We start from the raw sequence: 26,692 nt of genomic DNA on the forward strand, positions 1-26,692 counted from the left end.
ACACAACGGACGTGACGAGGTTGGTACTAGGTGGGAACTGAACCAGGAACCCTCGGGTTGCGCACAGCCACTCTTCCACTGCGCCACGCCATCCCTTGTAGATTAATAATAGAATGGAAAATGACACAATATGTTACTGCATACGTCAACCAGATACTGTAAATTAGGAGCCTTTGTTTGCTTACTTACTACTAAAAGAGAGGTTGTCTAGTACAGTGGTCCCCAACCACCGGGCCGCAGAAGAATTTTTTATTAAAAAAAAAAAAAAAAATGAATTTTTTTATTTTTGTTTTATTATATTAACATAAAAAACACAATATACACTTACAATTAGTGCACCAACCACAAAAACCTCCCTTTTTCATGACAAAAACGTCCCTTTTTCATGACAAAGAAGGAAAAAAAAAAAAAAAAGGACACCCCCCCCCCCCCGGGCCACGGGACAAATTATTAAGCGTTGACCGGTCCGCGGATACAAAAAGGTTGGGGACCACTGGTCTAGTATGTTCACTATTTCATTTCATGTCAACATTGTTCTTTGATTGCAATAACAAACTTATGTTGAATGTATCCCGGTACCAAAATATTGGTATCGGGATAACCCTACTGTATGTATGCCAGATGGCCTCACACGCTTTTTTTCATTCCGCTGTCGATGGCTCAAAAGGTTATGGGGAGAGTTTCAAACGATTACATTTTGGGGCTGATCCGCATCACCGTCTGGATTCTGGACATTTTTACCATTGCTTTTCTCGTTTAAAACTAACTTAATTATAAAGCAGCTATAACAATTCTCGAATACATTTTCTTTTACAAATAATAATACTATGAATAACAAATCCCACAATCCTTTGTGATACATGAGCATATTAGGTATATGACCCAATTTTCAGATTCACACAGGCATGTGCCATGGTTTTTGCTACCTTGAAAATGACTTTGATTGTGAATTGGCATCTGAAAAGGTGTTTCTCAGAAGTTTTGAAAGTACAAAGAACATCCGGATTATTAAAAAAATATTGTGTGCATATAAAGGTAGCGTACAGTGTGTATAAAATTATACATGAGGACTGTGGTCCAGAGATAAGGGACTGATCTACTAAAGCAGTGGTTCTCAAATCTGTTTCACCAAGTACCACCCCTGAAAACACTTCTCTCTCCAAGTACCACCATAATGACCAACATTAAAAAACAGTAGTGTAGTAGACCTAAGTATTCATTACAATAAGAGGTTTTATTTAACAAGTATATTCAATATTTTTTGCCACTGTAACATTACACACAGTTTGACCAGTAACACTATGTTTAAAGATAGGAAAATAAAACACTGTACTTTAATCATAGGCTTTTTTTGGTGTACGTCTAGCGAGAGCCTGCGTACTACTTGTGGTACGTGGACCACAGTTTGAGAATAACAGTAGGTTTGCGTGTTCTAAATAAAGTGCAAACTTGATAGCGCGCGCAAAGCTGAACTCTGAAGCTTGTGGGCTGAGGATTGCGTCTCTTAATTGAGAAAAATAGCAAGCAGAATCCTTTCATCGTGTCTATATTTATTTATATGCAGAATATATGCCTATTATTAGAATATCCACAATACCCGGATGAGAAGATGCAAATATAATCATTTAGTCTGTTTTTGAGTCTATATAGAGCAGGGTTGAGAGGTATGCGCAAACTGGCACAGTTTCGCACAAAGGGCTGTGAGAATGAGGCGATGTCTTATTTGTATTTGACTTTAGTGAATGGATTTATATTAATGTTTGGTGCAGCCGGACTGGAGCAGGTGGGGATAGAAAGAGAAAAAAAGGAATAGATGGGGACATACCGGGGACAAGAGGAAGTAAGACAACAATCACAACAACAACAAAAACAGAATAGCATTGGCAAATACAATATGTACAAATAGGATTTTTGTAAAGACACAGTTGGTGAAGTAAATATTAATAACACAGAAATGACAATGAGCATTACTGCACTACAATTGGAGCAATAAAAATACCAATAGAAATAGCATTATTAATAATGAACAATACCAATAAGTAGTGGGAATAAACAAAAGGCACACTCAAATGGAGTGAAGAATAAGCTACACAACTGTACCAGGATGAAGCCACAAGAGGTAAGTGTTGGCTGAGGTGATCCTAATGGAGCCAAGCGAGTGGAAACGTCCTTGCAGCAGAGTAAATCATAGTCAATAACTGGCACTGGCTGTGGTGGTGAGCAGGGCTTAAAAAGGCCAAATTGCTAAACACCCGAAGGGGTAAGAGAGAGGCTCTGCCCACGACTGGAGGAAAACACAACACAAGCAAACCCTTAGCAAATCAGGCAACTCTGACTTTCTTGAGTTTTGTAGAATAGATTGTAAAGCTGCGAATCTTGGGACCAGATGATTCGATTAGATTTTTGGGGGGTAACGATTTATTTAGGAATCAATTCTCGATTCAAAACGCTACTCGTTTCAAAATCAATACTTTTTTTGAATAACATTGGGTGCAAGTTCAATGATTAACTACATTTCTTCATAAAATAGATAAACGGCTCTGATTTAAATTTTATATTGATTAAAAGAAAAATGGTTTTGCTTAAAAAAATTCTACCCATACATTTAATAAAGCCAAATACAAATAAGGCAACCAGAGAAGTATCCAACACTTATCTTTTCTAAGATATAACAGATATGATTTTCCTGAGTGGCTGGACAGGACAGATTAAAAAAAAATTTTGGGGAATCAATTAAGAATATTCATAAATAAAAATCGAAATTCATCCAGAATTTTTTTTGGACACCCCTAATAGATTGCCCTTTCTTTATTGCCTAGAACAAATGTCAGAGAATATAGTTGTGTGCTGCATGTTCCGCAACATGGCAAAACAGCACAGGTCGGAGCACGATGTCATAGATATTAGATGGATTAGATTAGATAGTACTTTATTCATTCCGTCAGGAGAGTTCCTTCAGGAAAATTACAATTTTCAGCACAATCCCATTCAAGATCAGACAAACATTAAAGGGAGACAGAACAGGATCGCTGACGGGTCTGCCGGCTTCCAGCGCCCCTTACAAAAAAAGATGAGATACAGGTAAACAAGGGGGGGAGAAAAAAATAGAAGATTAAAATAAAATTAAAAAAATCAGTCTTAGCCTGGGCCCTGGAGAGGGGGTGCAGACTGAGGCCAAGGGGAAAAAACTACAACTCATAGCCATAGTACACATCAGGGAAACATCAAACATCAAAGAACACATACGACATTAAAGACATTAAAGCAGCAGATACAACCAGACACTTCTACATACAGCTATGAATAAAAAGTAAAAGAAACATATCCACTGTGGTGGCCTCTGCGGTGTTCCACGCAATCGTCCGCTGGGGTGGAAGGAGGATGGCCAGAGACAGGAGCAGACCCAACAAAGCAACCAAGACAGCCGACTCCACTCTCGGCCAGTGTCCAGTCCGCATGGACGTCCAAGGAGACTGAGGTGTCCGACACCTGCTCACCCAGCCAAGACACCGCGAAGCCTCTCCGTCCCAGCGCTCAGTGCCAGCTCCGCAGCCCTGTCCCCTCATCCGCATCTCCTCCAGTCCCTCCAAACCGACTCCGGTGTAGCAGAGACCCAGCAGCTGGTCTCCATGGCCAAAAGGCTCCCGGGAGGCAGATCCAGAAGTCCACAAAAAAAGCACCACAGAGGTCACGAAAGTGACACCCCTTGTCACACAGTCCCAAAGGGTCCCGGACCAAAAGGCAAAAAAATATAATAACACATGAAAACAAGAGGGAAACACAAAAGGATGATGCAAGAGCACAGAGCTCCTGCCTACAGCAGCCACTACAGCAGGAAATGATTGTCTCCATGGGCACAGCCACTTTGCACTTGTTATAAAGTGCTTTCTACTTCTACTGGGTAGAATAGGGACTCTATTAATTACATAGGATACTGCTGCAACCTAGCTACAGGCGCGTGTATCGTATTAGTAGATCACTGGCAAGAGGGCCACTAATAGTACGTGCAATTTCCTAATTTTCACACGCTAATTAGTAGGTCAGGTCCTAGGTCTGCGTTCACACTTTTTTTTAATACTAAAAGGCTGACATTTTAATTTAAAAGGTAAAGTCCTGGCTTTTAAAACAAATGTAAGATCTTTACAGTGGAATTGGTTATCAAAAAAAAAGAAAAATTATCGATTGAGTACTGTAACACTGCACTGTTGTTTACCACTTCCACGTTTGTTTTCGAAGATACCCAAATGATCGTTTTGTCCTTTTTGTAGTTTCTGCGGTTATCATGTGACACACCACCTCAAAAAATCTACACCCTGCTGACCACACACTGGCGATTGCCCTCACCCAATTTGGTGGTGTCAGTGGTGGGAGGCGAAGGACGTGAGACGATCAAAACATGGGTGAGAGATGTCCTGAGGAATGGGCTGGTTCGAGTTGCACAGAGTACAGGTAAGAGTCCCGTGCAACATACATGGCCAACCGCTTTTGTCAACATCAAATTTGAGACTCAAGATTCTCCCTTGTACAAAAAAATAGGTACATTTATGTTGACATGTGTGGTTAACTTTATTATAAACACTTAGCAGTCTGATACAACAACAACAAATACTGCCTAGTTACACAGCATTCAGGCAACTGCACCCTTTTAATCGGAATAAAAGCCTAACCGGGATAAAAATGCTTCGTGTAAACATGCCCTTTGGAATATTGTGACCCGATCACACATGTTCGGATCAAAATTTCTTTCCATGAGACCGGTTCTTCATGCCGAAAGTCATTCGGATTGGAGCACATTAAAACATATTTTCCGTAATTCGGGTTAGATTGATCCTTACTGCGCACGTCTTTAATGTCAGACTAAATGTAATCGTCTCGGAATAAAGCGATCGTCTTGCTGCTGTCTCTCCCACCCAGTCACCGTGTACAGACATAGCATTATATACTGATGAGTTTGTTGCTTTAAAACGAGACTAGCAAAAACAAAAGTATGGTCTGGTGTGTCATGTGTCGATGTACCAATAAAATAATTTGTTAACTGCTAGCCAAAAACACATACACAGAATGTTGTAACATGAAGACCCGTACATAATCACAACATATAAAGCACAAAACATCAATCCATCCATTTTCTACCACTTTGGGGGTCACGGGGGGCGCGGGTGCCCATCTCAGCTACAATCGAGCGGAAGGGGGTGTACACTCTGGACAAATCGCCACCTCATCGCAGGGCCAAAGCACAGAACAGTTCCATTTTAAAAAGAGAGGTAAAACAAAAGAAGTGAACAGAAGGAAAAAATATATACAAATAAATACTGTAACAACGTCGGGTTAGCAGAATCAATCAATCAATCAATGTTTATTTCTATAGCCCTAAATCACAAATGTCTCAAAGGACTGTACAAACCACTACGACTACGACATCCTCGGAAGGGCAAGGAAAACTCACACCCAGTGGGCAAGGAAATGCACAAAGCCTTGTCCGTTTACAGTGGAAGTCTACTGCTTATTTAGCACCTGCAGTGAGCAAACTCGTCCAAAAGATGACGCCATTGCACAAATGATAAAACTCCTTTCCGAAGTCAAAGTAAAGTATTCCGATTTAAGGTGTGATGCATGCAAATGCATGTCATTTTCAGATAATTCTTTTCAGGGTCCATGTACACGGTAACGTTCTAATCCGAATGGGGATCCGATTGAATAAATGTTGTCCATGTTCAGGTGCCTTACTGTTTCAGTGCAAAATAAACTTCAAAGTAAAAGCATGGAGTGGCAAAGTATTTAGGCAGGGGTTAGTTAGATGTGGGAGCCGAGGTAAAGCCCGGGTGGATGTGGCAGGCAAGGAGAACAAAGGCAGGTAAATGGAAAAGTACGTTGGGTAATGAAGTAGGTGTGGCTCGTGGTTTGACAGCTTTTAGTAGCGTTTGAAACTTCTCACAGTGTTAAAAAAGCTCACACCTATTAATGAGAATTATCTAGGATTGATAAAATGAGTAAACAGGTGTGTAATGATACGCTTTAATGATGGTTTTGTATGTGGTAAGGTTCATGGTTTGGTGTGCACTTCTCATGTGGTCACATGTAGTCCAAGAAATGCTCAGGAAGTTGGTGTGTTTTGATCAGACACATGAAAAATTAAGAGGAACATTGGTCCAAGCCTTTCCCTATTGATGGTCACACACTAAAAAAGAATGTGAGGCCACTTTATTAATTTTGTATATTAAAAGATGCTAAAAAGCGTTACAAACTATGTCAATATATGCTAAGCTTTTTGAACAAAACATCTCAGATTTGTGTTGTAAATGACAAAGCAAAATTTTGTAACCTATAACAATAAACCCCATTAATAATGAATTGATTATATTTCTACAAAATGCCGGGGGTTGAAAATGGCAAGCCACGTTTTTCTTGTGGGAATTTTTGTTTTTGTTTTTAGTACAAGTTGTTACTCATTAGACTACTTTAATTACCACTGTATTGAACGTGGCTACTAGTTAATGCATTTAGTTTAATCATTAATCATAATCCTCACCCAAGTTTGGAAAAAAGGGTGCCGCACACTAGCGTTTTATCGTGTCTTTCTTGCCATCTCAAGTTAGATGTCAAAGTTGACCAATTTCTTGGTTTATGGCCACATCCTTGTACTATCCAGGTGAGAGGCATGCTTTCTTAATTAAAAAAAAAAGCAGAAATACTTTTTTAATCCCCGCATTTTTTTAATCGTTTTTTAAGATGCATAATTGACAGGAACAGACAAACACATCACATGCTTTTCATTTTTTACACCCACCCCCAACAAGTAACAACAACTAAACAATCATACTAATAATATTGATACTTTTTTAAATAAATAAATTAGGAAAAACGAATAAAAAACAAAAAAGCATACACCGATGGATATCAACATAAATCCACAGACCTCTGCATTCCTTAATAGCCCCAGAAAGATACAACATATAAAAAACATACAAAAGGCTCATAAACAACCCACATTTCAATTGTGTTTCAATCAGGGTTAATTTGGAGGGCAGTGTTTTCCTACATAAGCACCCTACAGTTCTTGAAAGTTTGCAGAACAACCATTCAATGTTGGCCTAATCTTCTCTAGTTTGAGAAAGTACAGAATATCTTTAATCCAGCGGGTCTGGCAAGGAGGTGGTGTTGCCTTCGAATTTCACACATTGATTCTTCTAGGTAACAGAGTAATGAATGATGCAAGTCCACTGAGAGGATTTGGTTCAATCCTTTTGCGAAAGACCAAAGACAAAGTGTTAAACATTTTCATCCGTTAGCTGTTTAGGGACGAACAGAACCAAAACATATGTATTAAATTAAAGTCGGAGGGGTGTGGCCACGGGTGTTTTGACGCCAGAGTCTTTGAGAGAAGTCACGCAGCAGGAGGACGCTGGCTCCGCTGATCTCCGGTAAGAGGCGACTTATTTCCACAATTTTCTCAACGAAAACTGCCGGTTGACATGTAGTCGTGATCCATGTTCGCTTGACCGCTCTGATCCATAGTAAAGCTTCACCTCCGGGAATTTTAAACAAGGAAACACCGTGTGTTTGTGTGGCTAAAGGCTAAAAGCTTCCCACCTACATTTTTCTACTTTGACTTCTCCATTATTAATTGAACAAATTGCAAAAGATTCAGCAACACAGATGTCCAAAATATTGTGTAATTGCGCGATGAAAAGAGGCGACTTTTAGCCGTAAGTGGTGCTTAGCTAATATGTCCCCTCCAACCAATAACGTCACAAACACGCGTCATCATTGCGTCATCATTCTGCGACGTTTTCAACAGGAAACTCCGCGGGAAATTTGAAATTTTTATTTAGTAAACTAAACCGTCCGTATTGACATGTGTTCCTTTGTTAAGATTTCATCATTGATATACAAACTATCAGACTGTGTGGTCGGTAGTAGTGGGTTTCAGTAGGCCTTTAAGATCTCTGTCCAGTTATCAGGATTAGGTCACCCCTAATCCTCCTTCAAAAGTGACTTTTTGAATTTAGAGACTCTGGGCGTAAAAAACAAATGTGGTTATAAATACATATAGTTTACCATGAATTGATTAACGTGGACCCCGACTTAAACAAGTTGAAAAACTTATTCGGGTGTTACCATTTAGTGGTCAATTGTACGGAATATGTACTGAACTGTGCAATCTACTAATAAAAGTATCAATCAAAAAACCTTTTTAAAGTTGGAAGCGGTGTCAGAAACGCATCTAAAACTGTGTCAGTCGGTAACTCTGGGAACCAAGGGAAAGTATTACAAACAAAACTGCGGATCTGCAGAAATCTAAAAAAGTGTTGATTAGGGAGTGAAAATTTAGCACTAAGTTCTACAAAAGTCAATGTATACATCTTTAATGTTGTTGATCCCCAGACTTAACCACCTTAAAAAGGCACTATCGACAAGAGAGGGAGGGAAAGCATGATTAGCAGTGATGGGTACAAGACTAGAAATAGTCTGGAAACCAAAATAGCGCTTGAACTGAACCCAAGTTTTTATGATTGGATTTTTTGTAACAGCGAATGTTGAGTAAATGTTACATTGAACCAGAGCCCCAAGAGATACCGGTTTGATTTAGTTTGCCTCCGTAACCAACCAGGAGGCATGATTTATAATTGGAAATATGAATTAACATTCACCAACTCAATATGTCAATATAGTAGCCTAAGCTTGTTAGCTCTCTGTGATCACGGCACCGCTAAAAAGATTGTCTGCACTGGCATTTATATTAACAATATCGCTAATACTTGGGTAGTATTCAGGTCAGAAGATGTAAATGGAGTATTGTTGGCAGTTTTTTTATGGGCTGAATAGTGGACTTCCATTATCTCCATTGTTAGCCACCTCGTCCTTGCCACATTTTACGACTTAGAATACATTAAAAAAAAAGTAAACCACATGTGTTCTTGTCTTACATAGGGAAAAAAGTGAAGTTCCTCTTTGAGGAGTTAGAAACTTGAAATTGCAACATATTATATTTTGGTATTTACTGTATATCCTTAATGTTTTGAAAAACCCATCAAAATCACACCCCCTCTCTCACCCAGGGGCCTGGATCTTTACGGGCGGTCTACGAGAAGGCGTGGCTCGCTGTGTCGGCGAGGCGGTGAGGGATCACAGCGCTGCAGCTTCGAAGCTCTCCAAGAAGAAAGTCATAGCCGTGGGAATCGCACCCTGGGGCATTGTTTTCGACAGACAACATCTCGTTAATGCAGAGGTACTCATTAAGCCCTGTACATTCCATGAACGGGCTTCACGGTGGCAGAGGGGTTAGTGCATCTGCCTCACAATACGAAGGTCCTGCAGTCCTGGGTTCAATCCCAGGCTCGGGATCTATCCGTGTGGCGTGTGCATGTTCTCCCCGTTAATGCGTGGGTTCCCTCCGGGTACTCCGGCTTCCTCCCACTTCCAAAGAGATGCACCTGGGGATAGGTTGATTGGCAACACTAAATTGGCCCTAGTGTGTGAATGTGAGTGTGAATGTTGTCTGTCTATCTGTGTTGGCCCTGCGATGAGGTGACGACTTGTCCAGGGTGTACGACGCCTTCCGCCCGATTGTAGCTGAGTAAGCTCCAGCGCCCCCCGCGATCCCAAAAAAGGAAATAAGCGGTAGAAAATGGATGGATGGAGGGCATTCCATGGTCTTGTTCTCCTCACGACTGAGGGTGGGTGGATCGATCCAAACAGGGTAACTACCAAGGGATTTTTTTTGTTTTTCAGTTGTCTTAGTTTTTTTGTTTGTTCACATTTTTACAATATTATAGGCCTGCTGAAATGCAAGCAGCCCATATTATTATTGCTCATACTTCAACTTTTATTATGGGCCTACTGCAATGCAATCGCCCATTCACATGTGGTGAATGGATGTTTGCAATGCAAGCTGTCCATGTTATTATTGCTCATACGTCAACTTTTAAAAACTTTAGGCCCGCTGCATTGGCAGCGCACATTCACATGCTGCAAGCAGCAGTGAATGGACGCTTGCAAAGCAAGCAGTCCATATTATTATTGCTCATACTTCGGAAGCCTAGAGAGTGAAGTGAAAGTGGCTCGAAGCTGCAAAATGTGGAAAATGAAGCCACGCTATTTTGAAATAAATTGAGTGCTTTCCCAAATAAACCAGAAAAAATGTCCCCGGCCAGCTGGACCAAACAGACAACTGTCAATCGAGTGAGTCACACTATATAATCATGATACACGCAGCACGTCATGCGTGTTTGTACAACTACAGTACATAGTCTGTCTGGCTAGCTGTGTACAAACAAAGCATGAAATGTGGGCTAGTACTTTACGGATACTTTAATATGATTGTTCATGTTTTTCAGTCAATACAGATTGGTGACTTATCGTAGTGTGTTATGCATTACAATCTCCAACGCGTTTCGTGCTGAGGTAGAAGCTAGCTTATCTCTTGCCGTGGTTAACTTTTATGGCTAATACCGTAGCACGCTGATGTGTTACTATGCTAGAAAAATAGTTCCTTAGTGTTCGCTCTTATAGTAACAATTTTGCTACTGTTTGGGTATTATACATGTTATGAAACGTAAATGAAGTATTGCAGGCGGTTTTTCAATGCATTTTTAAAGCAATTTAGAAGTTGAATTGATTGTTCCGATTAGCTGCACTGCTAGCTACCTTTAACAAGCCTATTTGTACATGTTAGAATGCAAAAAAAAACCTAAAACTTTTGTCTTCTTGTCTCTTATCATGATTGTAAATGATAGGCAAAATTCCCCCAAAAAGTGCAGTTCCCCTTTAAGAAGTATAGATAGAACCGCTACAGCGCAAAAATAAACAGCTATTAGAAGGAAATTAACAAGTAGATCAATAAGAGTTTAGCGAAAGGGTAATATAACAGATGATATTAAAATATAGAACGTATGTAATTGCATATAGTAATGTTTTATGTCAAAATTTAAAAAACAAATACATTTAGCCTTAAAGTGCATTATAATTTCCAGGCTCTCGTAGGCCACATAAATGATGTGGCAAGCTTCATAAAATATGTGGCGGGCCACACAGATTTCCTTGTGGGCCACGTAAAATTATGTGGCTGGTCATATTAAAAATAATGTGACGGACCGAAGAAAACGACGTGGCGGGCCACATGATGGTTGCCTCGGTAACCGAGACACAGTCACAATTTCACTTACATACAGTATAGAAGAAAAAGTATAGGTTCTATGACGGATGCTTGAGGTACTTCGCAAATTATGTTGCAATTTTAAGACTCTATGTTGTTTATTTTTATAGTGAACGTAAAGTCTTTCCTTAAGCCAGGCAGTGGTCTCCTGTTCTGCTGTGTGGAGGGTGACTATTCAGCCTCTCAGTCTTTGGGGAGGGCAGGCTTCAATGATGTGTTACGTTGTCTGCTCCTCTCTACTGCCCCATCTGTGAAGGCTGGCCAAGCACGGGTCACGTTCAGTACTGAATCTGATGATGGTCGACAACTGTCTCCTTGGGAGGTCATTGCCAGGGACCTGTTGGGAAGGGTCTGACACCAGATGTTTATTGGGGACCTCCTTGGATATTTCTCCCAAGCTGATTGGATGGTGAAGTAAATTCTTCAAAATGGGGTGTCTGAATGGGAGTCAAGCAGTAGGCGGGTTGAGGATGTCATTGTGGATTGGTAGATGAGGTGAGTTTTCAACCTGTTGAAGCATCCTTTGGGTGGTGCAATGTTTGATAGGACAGGGAGCCAGGGGAGTTCTTTTGTGCGAATCGTTCTGGTTATGGTTCTCATGGTTGTGTTGAGCTGCAGAGCAGGTTGTTCCAGACATGGAGCCTGGGTCTGTAGGCAGCTGTGATTCCTGAGACTAAACCATACACTACAGGGGCAACTGTGCTGCTCAACGGGTGTGGTTTTTACAGAGACCCTGGTCTTTGGCCTGAAGGAATGCGATCAATTTACGGTATCCGCCATCTCTTGTATATGTTCCTTGAAGGATAGGGTCCTGTCAATGGTCACTCCAAGGTAGGTTGAATTAGGGGCATGATTACATTTAAGCCCACTCAGATAGATGTTGAGTTCTCTAGAAGCATTTGCATTGTGGAGAGTGAATACACTGGAAACAGTTTTTGCTGGGATTGGTTTCAGATGCCAAGTTGTGAAGTTCTGATCCAGTTTAGTGAAGTCTTCAGTGAGCACCCGTTCCAGATGATTGAAATATGGTACTTGGAATGCCAGACAGATGTTATCTGCGTAGATTAATTTACGGGATTCGGTGCTGGGTAGAGGTTAAAGAGTGTTGGAGCTAGAACTGAGCTTTGTAGGTGACCATTTGTCTGTGTTCTCCATGCGCTCATGTTTGGTCCGAGGGGAACTGTAAACCTTGGTCAGCAGGGTTTTGATGGTGGTTGTGGCTTTTATTTTGCTTACTAAATAGTGCTTTTTATCTATTGCATTGCTGATTTATTCAGTTAATTCCATGATTGCTGTAGCAGTTGAATGATTAGGTCGAAACCCATATTGGCTGGAACTTCCATCCATCCATTTTCTACTGCTTATTCCCTTTTGGGGTCGAGGGGGGAGCTGGTGCCTATCTCAGCTACAATCGGGCGGACACCCTGGACAAATCGCCACCTCATTGCAGGGCCAACACAGATAGACAGACAACATTCAAACTCACATTCACACATTAGGGCTAATTTAGTGTTGCCAATCAACCTATCCCCAGGTGCATGTCTTTGGAAGTGGGAGGAAGCCGGAGTACTCGGAGGGAACCCACGCAGTCACGGGGAGAACATGCAAACTCCACACAGAAAGATCCCGAGCCAGGGATTGAACCCCAGACTACTCAGGACCTTTGTATTGTGAGGCAGACGCACTAAACCCTCTACCACCGTGTTAAAATCCTAAATTCATTTAGAAATGTATTCTGTGTAATTGTAAATAACTTCTCCAGAACTGTGAAAGTAATGATACCGGCCTATAATTAAAAAATCCTGATTCATTTCATTTTTTAGAGTGAAGTTACTTTCTCTATTTTCATGCAGTCTGGAAATATGTGTACAATACATGCAATCGGTATTGGTTGAACTCACTCATGGATGATCGGTATAGGAATCGCCACCATAAAACCCTGATCAGAACAGCTCCAATTTATAGCTAGTTAAACTGTTCCCTTTTTTATTTTGTCTTTTGCCTTTTGTTTTGTTCTGATTGTAATTATGATCAACAAATTAAACTCCAAATCTCAAAATCATTCAATGATTAAAAATGTTAAGCAAAAAGTATCAGTATCAAGAATATTGGCTCTATATTTTCTTGGTATCGGATTGATACCACTCCTACTAGCACCTTGTTCTTGACTTAGTTTGCTCCGGGTATCAGTGAGATCTATTAATTTGAAAAGTTGTTTTCCTACAATTTTATTAAAGTAATACAGTCAGGAAAGGTTTTATATGGCTCCATGTAAGGAAGTATTAAGTACTAGTAATAGTCTTGCAATTCAGTCTGCTGAAAATGATGGAAAGAACCACTCTACATAGCAACTGACGCTGTGGTCAAAGTTGGAATTGCCACTAAACACATTTCAAAATATTCTACACTCTACTGCCATCTGGCGCTCTACATAGCAACTGATGCTGTGGTCAAAGTTGGAATTGCCATTAAACACATTTCAAAATATTCTACACTCTACTGCCATCTGGCGGCTCAAGTGGATGGTGCACTCCCCAAATTCGTCAGGTTTCATGTGTCAGGTAAACCGCAAGGAATGGAGCCATATGAATCCCCTTCCTACCGTAATTAGTTTGGGTTGTCTCTCCTGACTTCTGACCAACTATTCTGTCATCCATTTAAAGGGAAGCTTCCCTGCTCGCTACTACGTCCAGAACACGGCACATGACTCGTGCCTCCTGGACAACAACCACCAAGCTTTCTTGCTGGTGGATGATGGGAGTAGCGGCCGAAGAGGAGGAGAGACAGCCTTTCGTGCAGGTCTGGAAGGTCATATCTCTCACCAGCGCACTGGCATTCTGGGTAAGATCCACACTTGATTCACGTGACTATTGACTGGGTAACTCACATAATACCATCAGTTCATAATGGAGTCCTGAAGAACTAATAGCAGCTCATGAGAGACCCATGCAAAAACATTGCTTTAACCTAGGAAAGGATCAATACATGCAAGATATTTGTCACGCGTCACATGCATCACATTAGGCGTGTTTTAACAGAATCCTGGTAAAACCTGTTTCAGTGTATCCCGTCTCCGTCCAACCCATCAAGTCCTGATCCACCAATTTCTAATTACTACTGAAGTGCACTCTTTAGTCCACATATACAGTAAACTGCTTTTGTCGACATTAAATGTATTTCTATGAAAATTGCTTATGTCCATGTTACTGCTTATGTTTGTAGTATTATCATTTTTAACTCCATTATGTTGCCAGTAATACAAAGCATTAAAACCTGTTAAGTGCAAAGTAAGCTTCAAAATAAAAGCATGTGTTTTGAAACTTTTCCTAATCCATAACAAAATCTCCAAAAGAAACCAAGGTAATTTTAAGTATTTGAGTAGTCAAATTATATAGTATTATGAAGAAGAATGGTTTAATTCTGCTAAGGAAATAAAGAAGAAAGAGAGAGAGTAAAGTGAGAGCACTTTCAAAGAGACGAGGGAGGGATTTAGGCAAAAATGTCCTGTCTCCTGGGAGGGTGAGAGAGAAAAGCAGAAGACTGATTGCGATAAAAGCAAAACCCAGGAATGTTTTGGTTAAGCATTGAATAAGGCAGTTGACATCAATCATAAAAAAAAAACGTTTGGAGAGTAACCTTCTGACTTAAATACAAGTACAACATAAATTAGTGATCGATCAACATCACAGCAGTCTTTGGCTTTGGAGAAAGTGGGGATCTAGAGATATCCGCAGCAAGCCCCAAGAATGCGTAAAGGTTCATAGAAGTGTCTTATCTCCGACAAAACCCAAGCAATGGCAGCTGACGAGATGAAACCACTATGAAGCCATTCCCACGGTGAACTCTCATAGGCACTGATTTTATAGTTTATTACCTCTCTGCGTGCAATTTGTACTTTCTACCCACAGTCTGAATGCTTCTGTATGTATGTACCTGTATATGGTATAATATTTAATATTCAAACAACAGGACTGGACTGTGCACCTTACCACCCTTTGAACTAGTTTTCTTTTCTTTCCCTCTATGTTTTGCATATTTGTAGTCTGTCGCACCGATACCGGAGTTGCTTTTAATCTCATTGTACCTGTGTATAGTGACAATAAAATGCATTCTATTCTATTCTAAAATCATTAAGACTAGGCATGTAACGATATCAAAAATCTTACAATACAATATCATCACGGTACGATATCATCGTGGAAAAAAATTACTTTAAAATGCCACAGTGTATAAAACGAAGACCTATGCCAAATAAATTATGTTTTCGCCTGAGTTTGTTTGTTTGTTAGCGACATAACTTAAAATGTTATGGATGGACTTTAAAGAAATGTACAGGAAATATCTATTAAATCAATTCTTCTTACCTACTCGATCACACTTATCTTTTCCTACTTTTCTCCCCTTTACTGCGTTCCACACTCCCATCTTCCGGTCCTGCTTGAGGGTCCTGTGCTGCGCGGTGGATTATAGCAGACCTAGTTTATTTTTAGACCAGCCAATGCGAAAGGGGCAGAAAACACGACACTCATTAGGTTTTTGTTTCATACCATCAGACGTCGCGGAATTTTTGTGATGATTTTGAAATATTAATGCCGCGATAACTACAATACCGTTACGCTCCTAATTTAAACTAAAATTGTGGTTTTAACAAAATATTACTAAAATAATATTTTTTTCATTACACACAACAGTATTAACCTGGATTATTTCGCAGAACTGAGAAAATGCGGGCATTTAATTTAAATATGGCTTTGATAGATAGACACAGAGGTGTAGACTGAGTCGCAATTTTGATGACTTTGGACTGGACTTTTGCCAATTGACCTGGAATTTAACATAACTGCACTTTTTTGGGGAATTTGGCCTATTTTTCACAATCATTATGAAAGACATGACAATGAATGAATTTTTTAAAATGTATTCAAAATATTAATAAACGTAAATAAGTCTGCTTACCGTAGAGACAAAGGTAGGTCCTCTATTCCGCCCATGAAATTCAATAAATAACCATCCGAAAAGCTGCAGCAATACTCTGTTTAGATTTCGTGGCTTGAATAATAACCGAATAGTAGTGTTGGAGCCTATTTATATTATTTATTTATTTATTGTTTTGACAATCTAATTCAATAATTCCAATGAAAATGTTGATTATTTATTGGATGTTTTAGATGAATTATAATTGATTGATTGTTTTCAGCTGCTCACGCTCCTCCTGGTGGGCAACTTCCTCCTATAATTAGGAGGACAGCACAGCTGGGCGCAGCCTTTGTCTGTCTGCATACCGAAGGAGTGTGGAGTGATATTGTTTGTTTACCACTAAATAAGTTTATTTGTATTATATAGAAAGTCAACCACGGTGAATATTTTTTGTTTGTGAAAATAAATTAACATTTTGAAACTGGAAGTATCTCCGCGAGTGCTTATTAGGAATTTAGTGCGTCATAAAACCTCCTCCTCAAGGCTACTGTGCAATCTTTATTTTTATTTTTTTTCGAAACGTTGGAACGACAGAGTGGCCGTAACAAGTAGTGATATTGTTATTGTAAGCGCCAACGCAGACAAACTTTTGATCACAAGCTGTTGTGTAATGTATACTTCATCGAGTGGTCGGCTGTTTTCTCGCGTCTTTGCTCCCTGGAAGTTTATTGTAGATCATAAATCATGCCTCTCACCTGGATAGAAAAAGGCTGAGGACATACCACGACAAGTTGATACACTTTGACAGCCAATTTAGAACCGCAAATGGCGAGAACGACATGAAAAGATGCTTGGCTCCACCTACCTTTTCTTCTTGAGGATTATAAGTCATTCTTCATTGAAATGGGAATATATCAACATCCTAGCAGTTGGCATCCCAATAACAGCAGACCTTTTACAGTAAGTGATGGTATGGTATGTTTGTTGGCCCCCTAATGAAGTCTGCAGTGAGTAATAATCAGTGATAATGTTAAAAAATAAAGCAAACATTGTGATTTGTTTTTTAAATAATGGGCCGTGTTTGCTTAAAATGATCAAAATACGTAAATATTAAATGTTATTATAAATGTGTTCGTTATTACATTACAAATATACTTACATCATGTACCTTAATGAAGATGTTTGAATGTTTTTTAAGGGCTTTATAGACAAAATAGAGCGGCTCCCATTAACTATATTTAGAATTCATTAAAAAAAAAATCCCTCTGTCATGTCTTTCATAATGATTGCTAATGAAAGGCAAAATTCCAATAAAGTGCAGTTCCACTTCAAGTCTGACAACTTAAGATGAAAGAAATTTGGTTAGTCTGTTTAGTAAATATGTCCCCATCAATAAAATACAAGTTTATTTTGAAATGGAATCAAACACAGGTATGAAATTCTTGCTCGCATAATAATAAAAAAAAGGTTTCCCGGTGGGCTGATCAATTAAGGACCGATCGACGGATGGCCGCTTATTTATTATTCATGTATTCATTATTTGCTGCACCTTGCCTTGGTGTAAGTACACTAACTCGGACAGTCTGGCCTGGGGACAAGCTGCTGCTGGCACGTGAGACATGCCAGACAACCAATAATAGCTTTTAATGTCAAATAAAAAATGTCAGGGCGCTTACGTTAAATTTTTGAATATTCATAGCACTTCCCTGCTTTGTCACTATTAAGTGGATTTTTCACCCTTTTTTTTAGTGTCCTGTGTTACAGTGGTAATCCTAGGAGCTGATTTTGGAAGCAGAGCGCTTGAGATCTATATGCAGTCAGGATTGTGTCAGAAAGTAAAATCGATGGCATAAGGCCCACAGTGAAAAAAATATTTTGTTTTAATTTGTTTTTGTTATTTAAATTGAAAAAATTGTTATCAATGTACTGTATTTGTAGTACTCAAAAACTTACGTCAAACAAATTCAGGTTAAGAGTCAAGTAGTATAAAAAACTTGGGCTTTCTGGGAAATGCAGTGGGCCAATCAGCACCAAAATGTCCATGGAAAAATTTTTGTCCCAGTGCGCCCCTGCTGATGTATAGAGAGGAACTGTTTATTACTGTTAGCGACGCTTGTCGTAATGCCAGGATGCAGAAGAAGATAGCCGGAAGTTTGCAGGTAAAAAGAGATTTATTGCAAGACTAAACAAACAAACAAAAGACGAGTGCCGCAAGGACAAGCACCCAAATAAACAAAATGCTGGATGACAGCAAAGACTTACCGCGTGTAAAAGTGAGTGTCCACAAGGAAAACAATTCGCAGTGTCCCAACACCAGCCAGCAGCAGTAGCTGAACATTCTTGTGGTGTCTTCCATTTGTACTAAGAAGTCGGAATTACCGAATTCCGAGTCAGAAATTTAACTGGAACGCCCCTCGAGGTTGGATTTGCGACTCGGAAAGTCGGAGCATTATCACCACCCCTCGAGTTCGTTTTAAAGATGGCTGCTCTGAATATGAACAATGATATGTATGCGCTTCTATAATATCCGCTATTAGCACTTCTGATTAGTTTTTGTTGTAGTTAATCAGCCATTTATGTACAATATATTGTTGTAAGTTTATACACGGTAACGTAACTGTATTGTACACTACATTTATTTCATGTGGTTTACACGCTGTACGTCACTAGCAATATTGACAACCGAGCTTGAAGGTTGTAGAAAAAGTCGATATTTTCCCATAAATTGTTTATATTCAGACTAGACAAGTGCAAAAATAGCTTTCGTGGATGGATGGTGGAAAAATTTAAAACAATGTGGCCATCTTGATTTCCGAACTCGTAACCGAAACACTCATAACTTGGCTGTGATGTCATTCCGAGCTCCGACGTCCAACTTCTACTAAATGTGACGCAGCGTTGATTACAAACACGGAAGTGGTGTTCTGGTAATCAACGTCAAGATGCTGCAGGACACAAAAAAACAGGATGTAAAAATTACAAAATAAGAGCACAAAAAATGAACATGGAAAAAAACCCACAAAGTCCAACTCAGACAAGACAGGTCATGACACGAGCAGTATTTGCCGAGCAGTAATCATGCAGCTGCAACGCAAGCTCACTTGGTGGAATTTGTTATTATAACGGGGATGGCGTGGTGCGGTTGAGAGAGTGGCCGTGCCAGTGACCTGAGGGTTCCTGGTTCAATCCCCACCTTCTACCAATCTCGTCACGTCCGTTGTGTCCTTGAGCAAGACACTTCACCCTTGTTCCTGATGGGTCGTGGTTAGGGCCTTGCATGGCAGTTCCCACCATCAGTGTGTGAATGTGTGTGCGAATGGGTGAATGTGTGTGAAAGTGTCAAAGCACTTTGAGTACCTTGAAGGTAAAAAGGCGCTATACAAGTATAAGCCATTTACCATTTATTCAATTGTTTCTTCTTTTTGGAATACACTTGCTACGCTATATATTGCTTTGCGCCTTTTTCCATAATGTTCAATGTCTGAGTTTTTCATCCAATCCAATCCAATCCACTTTATTTATATAGCACATTTAAACAACAAGAACGTTTCCAAAGTGCTGCACAGCCATGTTAAAAACATTATTAAAAACAATATTATGCTCCACCAATGACTGAATAAAAAAAATATATATATATATATAAAACCAATATAAAAACAATATAAAAATAAATATGATTAAAAACAATTTTAAAAGGTAAAAGCAATTAAAACATTAAAATAGAAATCAAAATGTATAAAAAACACAGAGGACAGAGGACCACACAACTCAGGTAGTGTTAAAAACCAAAGAATAAAAGTGGGTCTTAAGACAAGACTTAAAACACTCCACTGTGGAAGCAGTTTGAACATGGAAGGGCAGAGTGTTCCAGAGCTTAGGGCCGACCACAGAGAAGGCCCTGTCTCCCCTGGTTTTAAGTCTCGTCTTGGGCACCACGAGCTGGAGCTGGCTTTTGGACCTCAGAGTGTGCGCAGGAGTGTAAATTGGGATGAGGTCTGAGATATAATGAGGTGCCAGTCCATGTAAAGCTTTAAAAACAAACAGCAATGTTTTAAAATCAATTCTAAAATGAACAGGGAGCCAGTGCAAACTCTGAAGAATTGGGGTTATATGATGGCGTTTCTTGGTCCCTGTTAAAAGTCGTGCTGCTGCATTCTGGACTAACTGCAACCGGGAGAGAGCTTTTTGGCTAATGCCAGCATAAAGTGCATTGCAGTAGTCCAGGCGACTTGAAATAAAAGCATGCACGACTTGTTCAAAAAGGTTAAAAGATAAAAACGGTTTAACCTTTACTAAAAGACGACGGTGATAAAAACACGAATTTAAAACGGCATTGACTTGTTTGTCAAGTTTAAAATCGCTTTCTATAGTGACGCCAAGGCTGGTGACTTTGGGACGCACATAATTTTGCAATGGTCCCATGTCAGTGAGGGCCGGATCAAAAACTGAAATTTCCGTTTTTCCCTCATTCATTATTAAATAATTCTGGGCTAACTAAGCCTTGACGTCGCATAGACAATTGAGAATGGGTGTGAGGGACCGTGGCCTTTTGAAATTGGCATATAAATTTGGCAGTCGTCCGCATAAAAGTGATAAAACACTCCATGTTTCTTAAAAATCTCTCCAAGATTTTATGATATTGTAGCTACCGGGGTGTACAGTATGTTAGAATAATTATGTATAAGTTATCACACATATCTTATGCTTAAAGGCCGTTGCTGTAGTTATTATCTATTGTGCTCAAGTTGTACTTTTCTATCTGTGCAAAGGCACACAACTTATCTTCCACTGCAAGTTGTCTCGCAGCAACAGTTTCTATCTTCCAGCCTGCTAAACAGCTGAGGACAGACTTCAAGTACCTTAAGGAAGAGAAGACGATAAACAGTGTTCATGACAGCCGCCACCGTTTTAAATAAAAATTGTCAAAAAAACATGATTAATAACTGCACTTTGATGATCTTAAGGACTGACTGGCACCAACGTTTTGCGCTTGATGAGATCTTTTTGCCATTGTTATTGATATTTGTTGTTCTCCAACAGGTAGTGGCAGCATTGAAATTCCAGTGCTGTGTATGCTCATCTCAGGAGACGCCAGCATGCTGAAAGTAAGAAGTGGACTGGTTTCTCAAAAATAAGATTACATTATTGCATATAGCAGCAATTGAAACGATACAAGCTAGTGATCGCAACGTTTTAAAATGTTACTTTAAAAAGAAGAAAAATATAAGAGAACAGATTCTGTTTGTACTCCACTAAAAACTGCATACCAGATTGCCGTAAGCCAAACACAAATGTACAGATTTGGGAAGCACGTGTGTGTGTGCTGGTGTTGAGCCGAATGAAACTAGCCCTGGGCTGTCAAATTAATCGGGGGCCACAAGGAGAAAATTCTACTCCCAAATGGGCCGGACTGGTAAAATCACGGCACGATAACCTAAAAATAAAGACAAGTTCAGATTATTTTCTTTTTTTAAAAATAGAAGGAGCACATTCTGAAATTGTACAAAATCATAATGTTTTCTTTTCACATACATGTTGAGGTTAATAGTATTTTATCTTTATTTGTCGTTATTTACATTTTCTGAATAAATTATGTGATAATGTTCATCAGTCAACTCATTGGTGTAAATTTTCAATCTATCATGATAAAAAAATAATATCAAAATCAAATTACAGTATGTTATTTATGTAGTTGGATCATTTTCCTCGACTGATGTACACCATGTGGTTTATTTTATACATTTGTAGCATCATCTACAGAGAAAAAAAAATGCTATTGCAACATCCAGTGGACACATTTAGAACAGCTGTTTATTTCATTCAAAAATTTAAGGTTAATTTTTGTACATAGGAAACTCATCCCGCGGGCCGTAAAAAACCTGTTCGCGAGCCTGGTCTGGCCCTCGGGCCGTACGTTTGACACCCCTGTACTAGCCCAAACCCTATCGATAGTTCTATCGATCTGCCGGACCCTAACCGGCAGCACTTGAAAGACTAATTTAATCCACAAAGTAAGAAAAAACATTTTTAAATGTGTTTATGCTATATTTTCTGTGCACTGCAGAAGAGCAGCTGTTTAGGAGGGGGTTTGGGCGCCCCCCAAAACTGTATATAATGGTTGGGTAAACTCGATCAAGCATGTTTCAGGCTCATATTACCGAATCAGTGCCATTTGTTTGTTGTAACTGTCTCAAAATATACTTATTTTTCTTTCTTCAACACTAAATCTTATTGAGAACTGTTCCCAGTGCTGCAAATCGGCGAATGATTTGAAATTTTTGCAAACAATTTTTCTACCCCTTTTGGACTCTGTAAAGAACCAAATTTTTAAGCAAAACTCATATTGGAATCGGAACTATCTTATCAAACCCCATCCTTAATTATTTAGACACAAAAAAAGTAGATGAACGAAAGTACACAAAATGATCAAAATATAATTTACGTTATGTTACATCACTAGGCTGAGTTTTTATTAACTATCATCAAATAGTCAGTTAATGCACGGGCTTACCTGGGCGGGCCCATTCCCAATCAGGGGCCCCCAAGTTTGATGGCGCAATGCAATGATTGATGTTTATGGCTATCAACTCTGCTTCGAGTAGCGATTGTTTTACCCCTTTTCTCGACCCGCGTTGTTTTTTTCCCTAGTACTCCGAACGGGGCGCAATCCCAGGTCGTCGGTGTGAAAGACAAGCGTGCTGACTATTGAGCTTTTTAAAAGCGCAAGCAATCTCCCCGCTCGTAGGCACTGTTCCCTTTTTTTTGGGGACTTTTTTTCTGTGTTTAAGGTAGATAAAAAGTCTTTGAAATTATATTTGTTAAATACGCATTCAAATCTATGTCCAAGACTCTTTGCTGAATTAAAAAAAAAACTTTACAGTTAATTTATCATACCCAAATGGCACCGATTCCTTCTACTTGTTGATGAAGTCACTCCGATAAAAATGTCCTAACTTTTCTTTGGTGCACGTCTGTTCTATTGTGCAGAGACTAGAGAATTCTTTGAATAAATCCACTCCCTGGCTTGTCCTCGCCAACACTGGTCCAGCTGCAAACCTGATCAGTGAGCTTCTAATGACTCTTCCTTGCATCGCAATAAGCCCCTCTTCATTCGAGGCGGGTGATATGGACTGTATCTGCATGGACATCCGTGACAGGATCCACGACAAGATCCAGAAACACTTTCCAAATGAAAGTGACCAGGACAAACTGGTGGACAGCGTGAGTTAGATGTCACCCATAACTGTGTGTTTGTCTTACAGAAAAGGTTTACGAAAACAGTTGCTTTTTTTTGTTGTAAACATTTGTTTATTGAAGTCTTTGTTGACACACAGTTAACAGAAATACAACCCCCCACTGGTATAACGTGTGTGTATGTGTATATATATATATATATATATATATATATATATATATATATATATATATATATATATATATATATATATATATATATATATATATATATATATATGATTAATGTACACTCTTGGCATTCTCTCGATGAGCTTAAAGCACACCTGTGAAGTGAAAAGAATTTCAGGTGACTACCTCTTGAAGTTCATTGAGGTAATCCCAAGAGTGTGCAAAAAAGTAATCAGGGCAAAGGGTGGCTATTTTGAAGAAACTTGAATATAATAATAATAATAGTATATATATGTTTTCAGTTATTTCACATTTTTTTGTTAAGTACGTAACTCCAGATGTGTTGATTCATAGTTTTGATGCCTTCAGTGACAATCTACAATGTAAATAGTCATGAAAATAAAGAAAATGCATTGAATGACAAAACACAGAGACTATTTCATCCTTACAAGCCTATTCCGCAGGTTTCTCTGCTCTTCAAGGGAATTTTTAATTTTTTAAAGAGCAAAGAAACCTGCGAAACAGCCTCTGTTTTTTTATTTATATTATTTTATTTTATTTTTTGTAACAAAACTGTGCCATCAAATCCTCTATAGGTCAAATAAGTATGGGCAAATATTAATATAAAGCCACACATTACATTTACAAACGTTCCAACACGGTGCAACGATGCACAAAAGCAAACAAAAGGCTCATCAATCCTCCACAAGTCAACAGAATAGTTGCATTCATGTATAATAATTGAATACAAAAATGTGTGAAAGGTGACTGCCGTGGAAAATAAATGTACACTTTTTCTTTTCCTTGTGTCCAGGCTCTGACTATTCTTTTTAACAGAGAGCTCATCACTGTGTTCCACGCGGAGCAGGGACTTGATGAATTTGATAATGTACTCCTCAAAGCCCTTGTTCGAGGTATGTTTTGTGTGTTCAATACTGTAATGCAGCTCATGAACACATTTTTGTTCTATTAGTGATGATTTAATGACGTTAACAATACACATGTCGAAACAGAGCTATACTTTTCGTAAAATTTTTCCAACGAAAGTGGTTGACGATATATGTCGACTTAAACAGACGCTTTTTAGGGATAAATATATTGCGGAATGGAACTTGATTAATTGATCGACGTAAACGTGACCAACTTCCAACGGGTCCAATTGTATTCTTTTTATTTTTAGACTCTTCATTGTCTTGTTTTGCTTCAAAGAAACTTTTAATGCCCACTTTTTATGAGAAAACTCTCCCGTGTAAGGTGAGGAACATTTATGAAAGAAAGACTAAAAAAAAAAATTTCCAATCAAAAACATGGCACATTCGCATGTAATAAAGACATAATATGAATGAATTGGCTGATGAAAGCATGCAAGCGAGCCTTGCCTGTATCGTATACAAATAATAAATGGTAGGGCTGTGAATCTTTGGGCATCACACAACACGATTCGATTAAATTCTTTAGGGTAACAATTTGATTCAGAATTGATTCTCGATTCAAAACGATTATCGATTCAAAATCTATACTTTTTTTAAACAACAATTGGGGCCAGTTCTATGACTAACTACATTCCTCCATAAAATCGACAAACAGCTCTAATATGTTTGTGTATTATGTAAAGAAAAACTGTTTAATTTTTTAAATTTTACCCAAACATTTAATAAAGTCAACAAGGAAGAGACGTATCCCACACTTTGTTCTTCTTAAGTAAATCTGAACAGCAGGTATGGGCATTTACATCAACAATAAGATTTGGCTGAGTGGCTGGACAGGTCAAATTAAAATAAATATATTTTTTTAATCGATTAAGAATCGTTACAAAAAAGAATCACGTTTCAATCAAAAATATACTTTTTTACACCCCTAATAAATACTATTAAAATATAATAAACACTCGTGTACATAAATAATAATATAATGGTATAAAAAGAGTAAAATTATCTTGAATTATACATGCAGAAAATTTGTGTGAATCTTTGGGCATCACACAATTCAATTCGATTCAATTCTTTGGAGTAGCGATTTGAATCAGAATCGATTCTCTTTTTTAACAACAATGGGTGCCAGTTCTATGATTAACAACACATTAGACACACAGCTCTTATAGTTTTTTTTCTATAACTTAAAAGAAAACTTTTTTTTTTTTAAATGTATTTTATTTTACCCAAACATTTAATACAGTCAACAATGCAACAAGAGAAGTATCTTACACTTTTTTTTTCTAAAGTAAATCTGTATAGCGGATAAGGGCATCTACATCAACAATATGATTTGCTTGAGTGGCCGGACAGGACAGATTAAAATAAAAACATCAATTTTTTTTTTTTTTTTCAATTGATTAAGAATTGTTACAAATAAAAATCATGATTCATTCAAAAATAAAAATGTTTACACACCTAATCAATACTAATAAAATATGATAAACACTCAGTTACATATAATAACAATATAATGGCATAAAAAAGTAAAACCAGATTGACTTATACACACAAACTTTGGACATCACACAGTTTGGTTTGATTCAGTTCTTTAAGGTAGCGATTTGATTCAGAATCGATTCTCGATTCAAAATGTATACCTTTTTTTTAACCATAATGGTTGCCAGTTCTATGATTAACAACAAAAATAGACGAAAAGCTCTTGTAGTTTTTTGTATAACTTAAGAGAAAACTTTTTTTTAATCAATTTTACTTTACCCAAACATTTAATCAAGTCAACAAGACAACAAGAGAAGTATCTTAAACTTTTCTTTTCTAAAGTAAATCTGTACAGCAAATTTGGGCTTCTACATCAACAATATGATTTGCCTGAGTGGCTGGATAGGACAGATTAAAATAAATACATCAATCTTTTTAATTTTTGTAATCGATTAAGAGTCGTTACAAATAAAAATCGTTATTCATTCAAAAATGTATTTTTTTTACAGGCCTAGTAAATACTAGGGCTGCGAATCTTTGGTTCCACGATTCGATTCAATATCGATTCGATAATAAATCGATTTTTCCGATTCAACGCGTTTCTCGGTTCAAAAACGATATTTTTCCGTTTCAAAACGATTCTGTATTCATTCAATACACAGGATTTCGGCAGGATCTACCCCAGTCTGCTGACATGCAAGCAGAGTAGTAGATTTTTTTTCAAAAAGCTTTTATAATTGTAAAGGACAATGTTTTATCAACCGATTGCAATAATGTACATTTGTTTTAACGATTAAACGAACCAAAAATATGACTTATTTTTTTAAGTGAAAACATTGGACAA

The 26,692-nt window shown here is 38.4% G+C and overlaps 1 protein-coding gene across 1 annotated transcript in view; it reads left to right on the plus strand.

Moving 5' to 3' along the window:
• LOC133541481 (transient receptor potential cation channel subfamily M member 5-like) overlaps window positions 1–26,692 on the plus strand; it is a 106,869-nt gene that overhangs the window by 35,918 nt on the left and 44,259 nt on the right. The window contains exons 4-9 of the mRNA XM_061884921.1: window positions 4,269–4,449; window positions 9,060–9,229; window positions 13,819–13,996; window positions 21,113–21,177; window positions 23,060–23,293; window positions 24,252–24,351. Of these exons, the coding sequence (XP_061740905.1) occupies window positions 4,269–4,449; window positions 9,060–9,229; window positions 13,819–13,996; window positions 21,113–21,177; window positions 23,060–23,293; window positions 24,252–24,351 (928 nt within the window). The remainder of the gene's footprint in view (window positions 1–4,268; window positions 4,450–9,059; window positions 9,230–13,818; window positions 13,997–21,112; window positions 21,178–23,059; window positions 23,294–24,251; window positions 24,352–26,692) is intronic.

This window comes from Nerophis ophidion, linkage group LG23 (genome assembly GCF_033978795.1).
Source record: "Nerophis ophidion isolate RoL-2023_Sa linkage group LG23, RoL_Noph_v1.0, whole genome shotgun sequence".
NCBI lineage: Eukaryota > Metazoa > Chordata > Actinopteri > Syngnathiformes > Syngnathidae > Nerophis > Nerophis ophidion.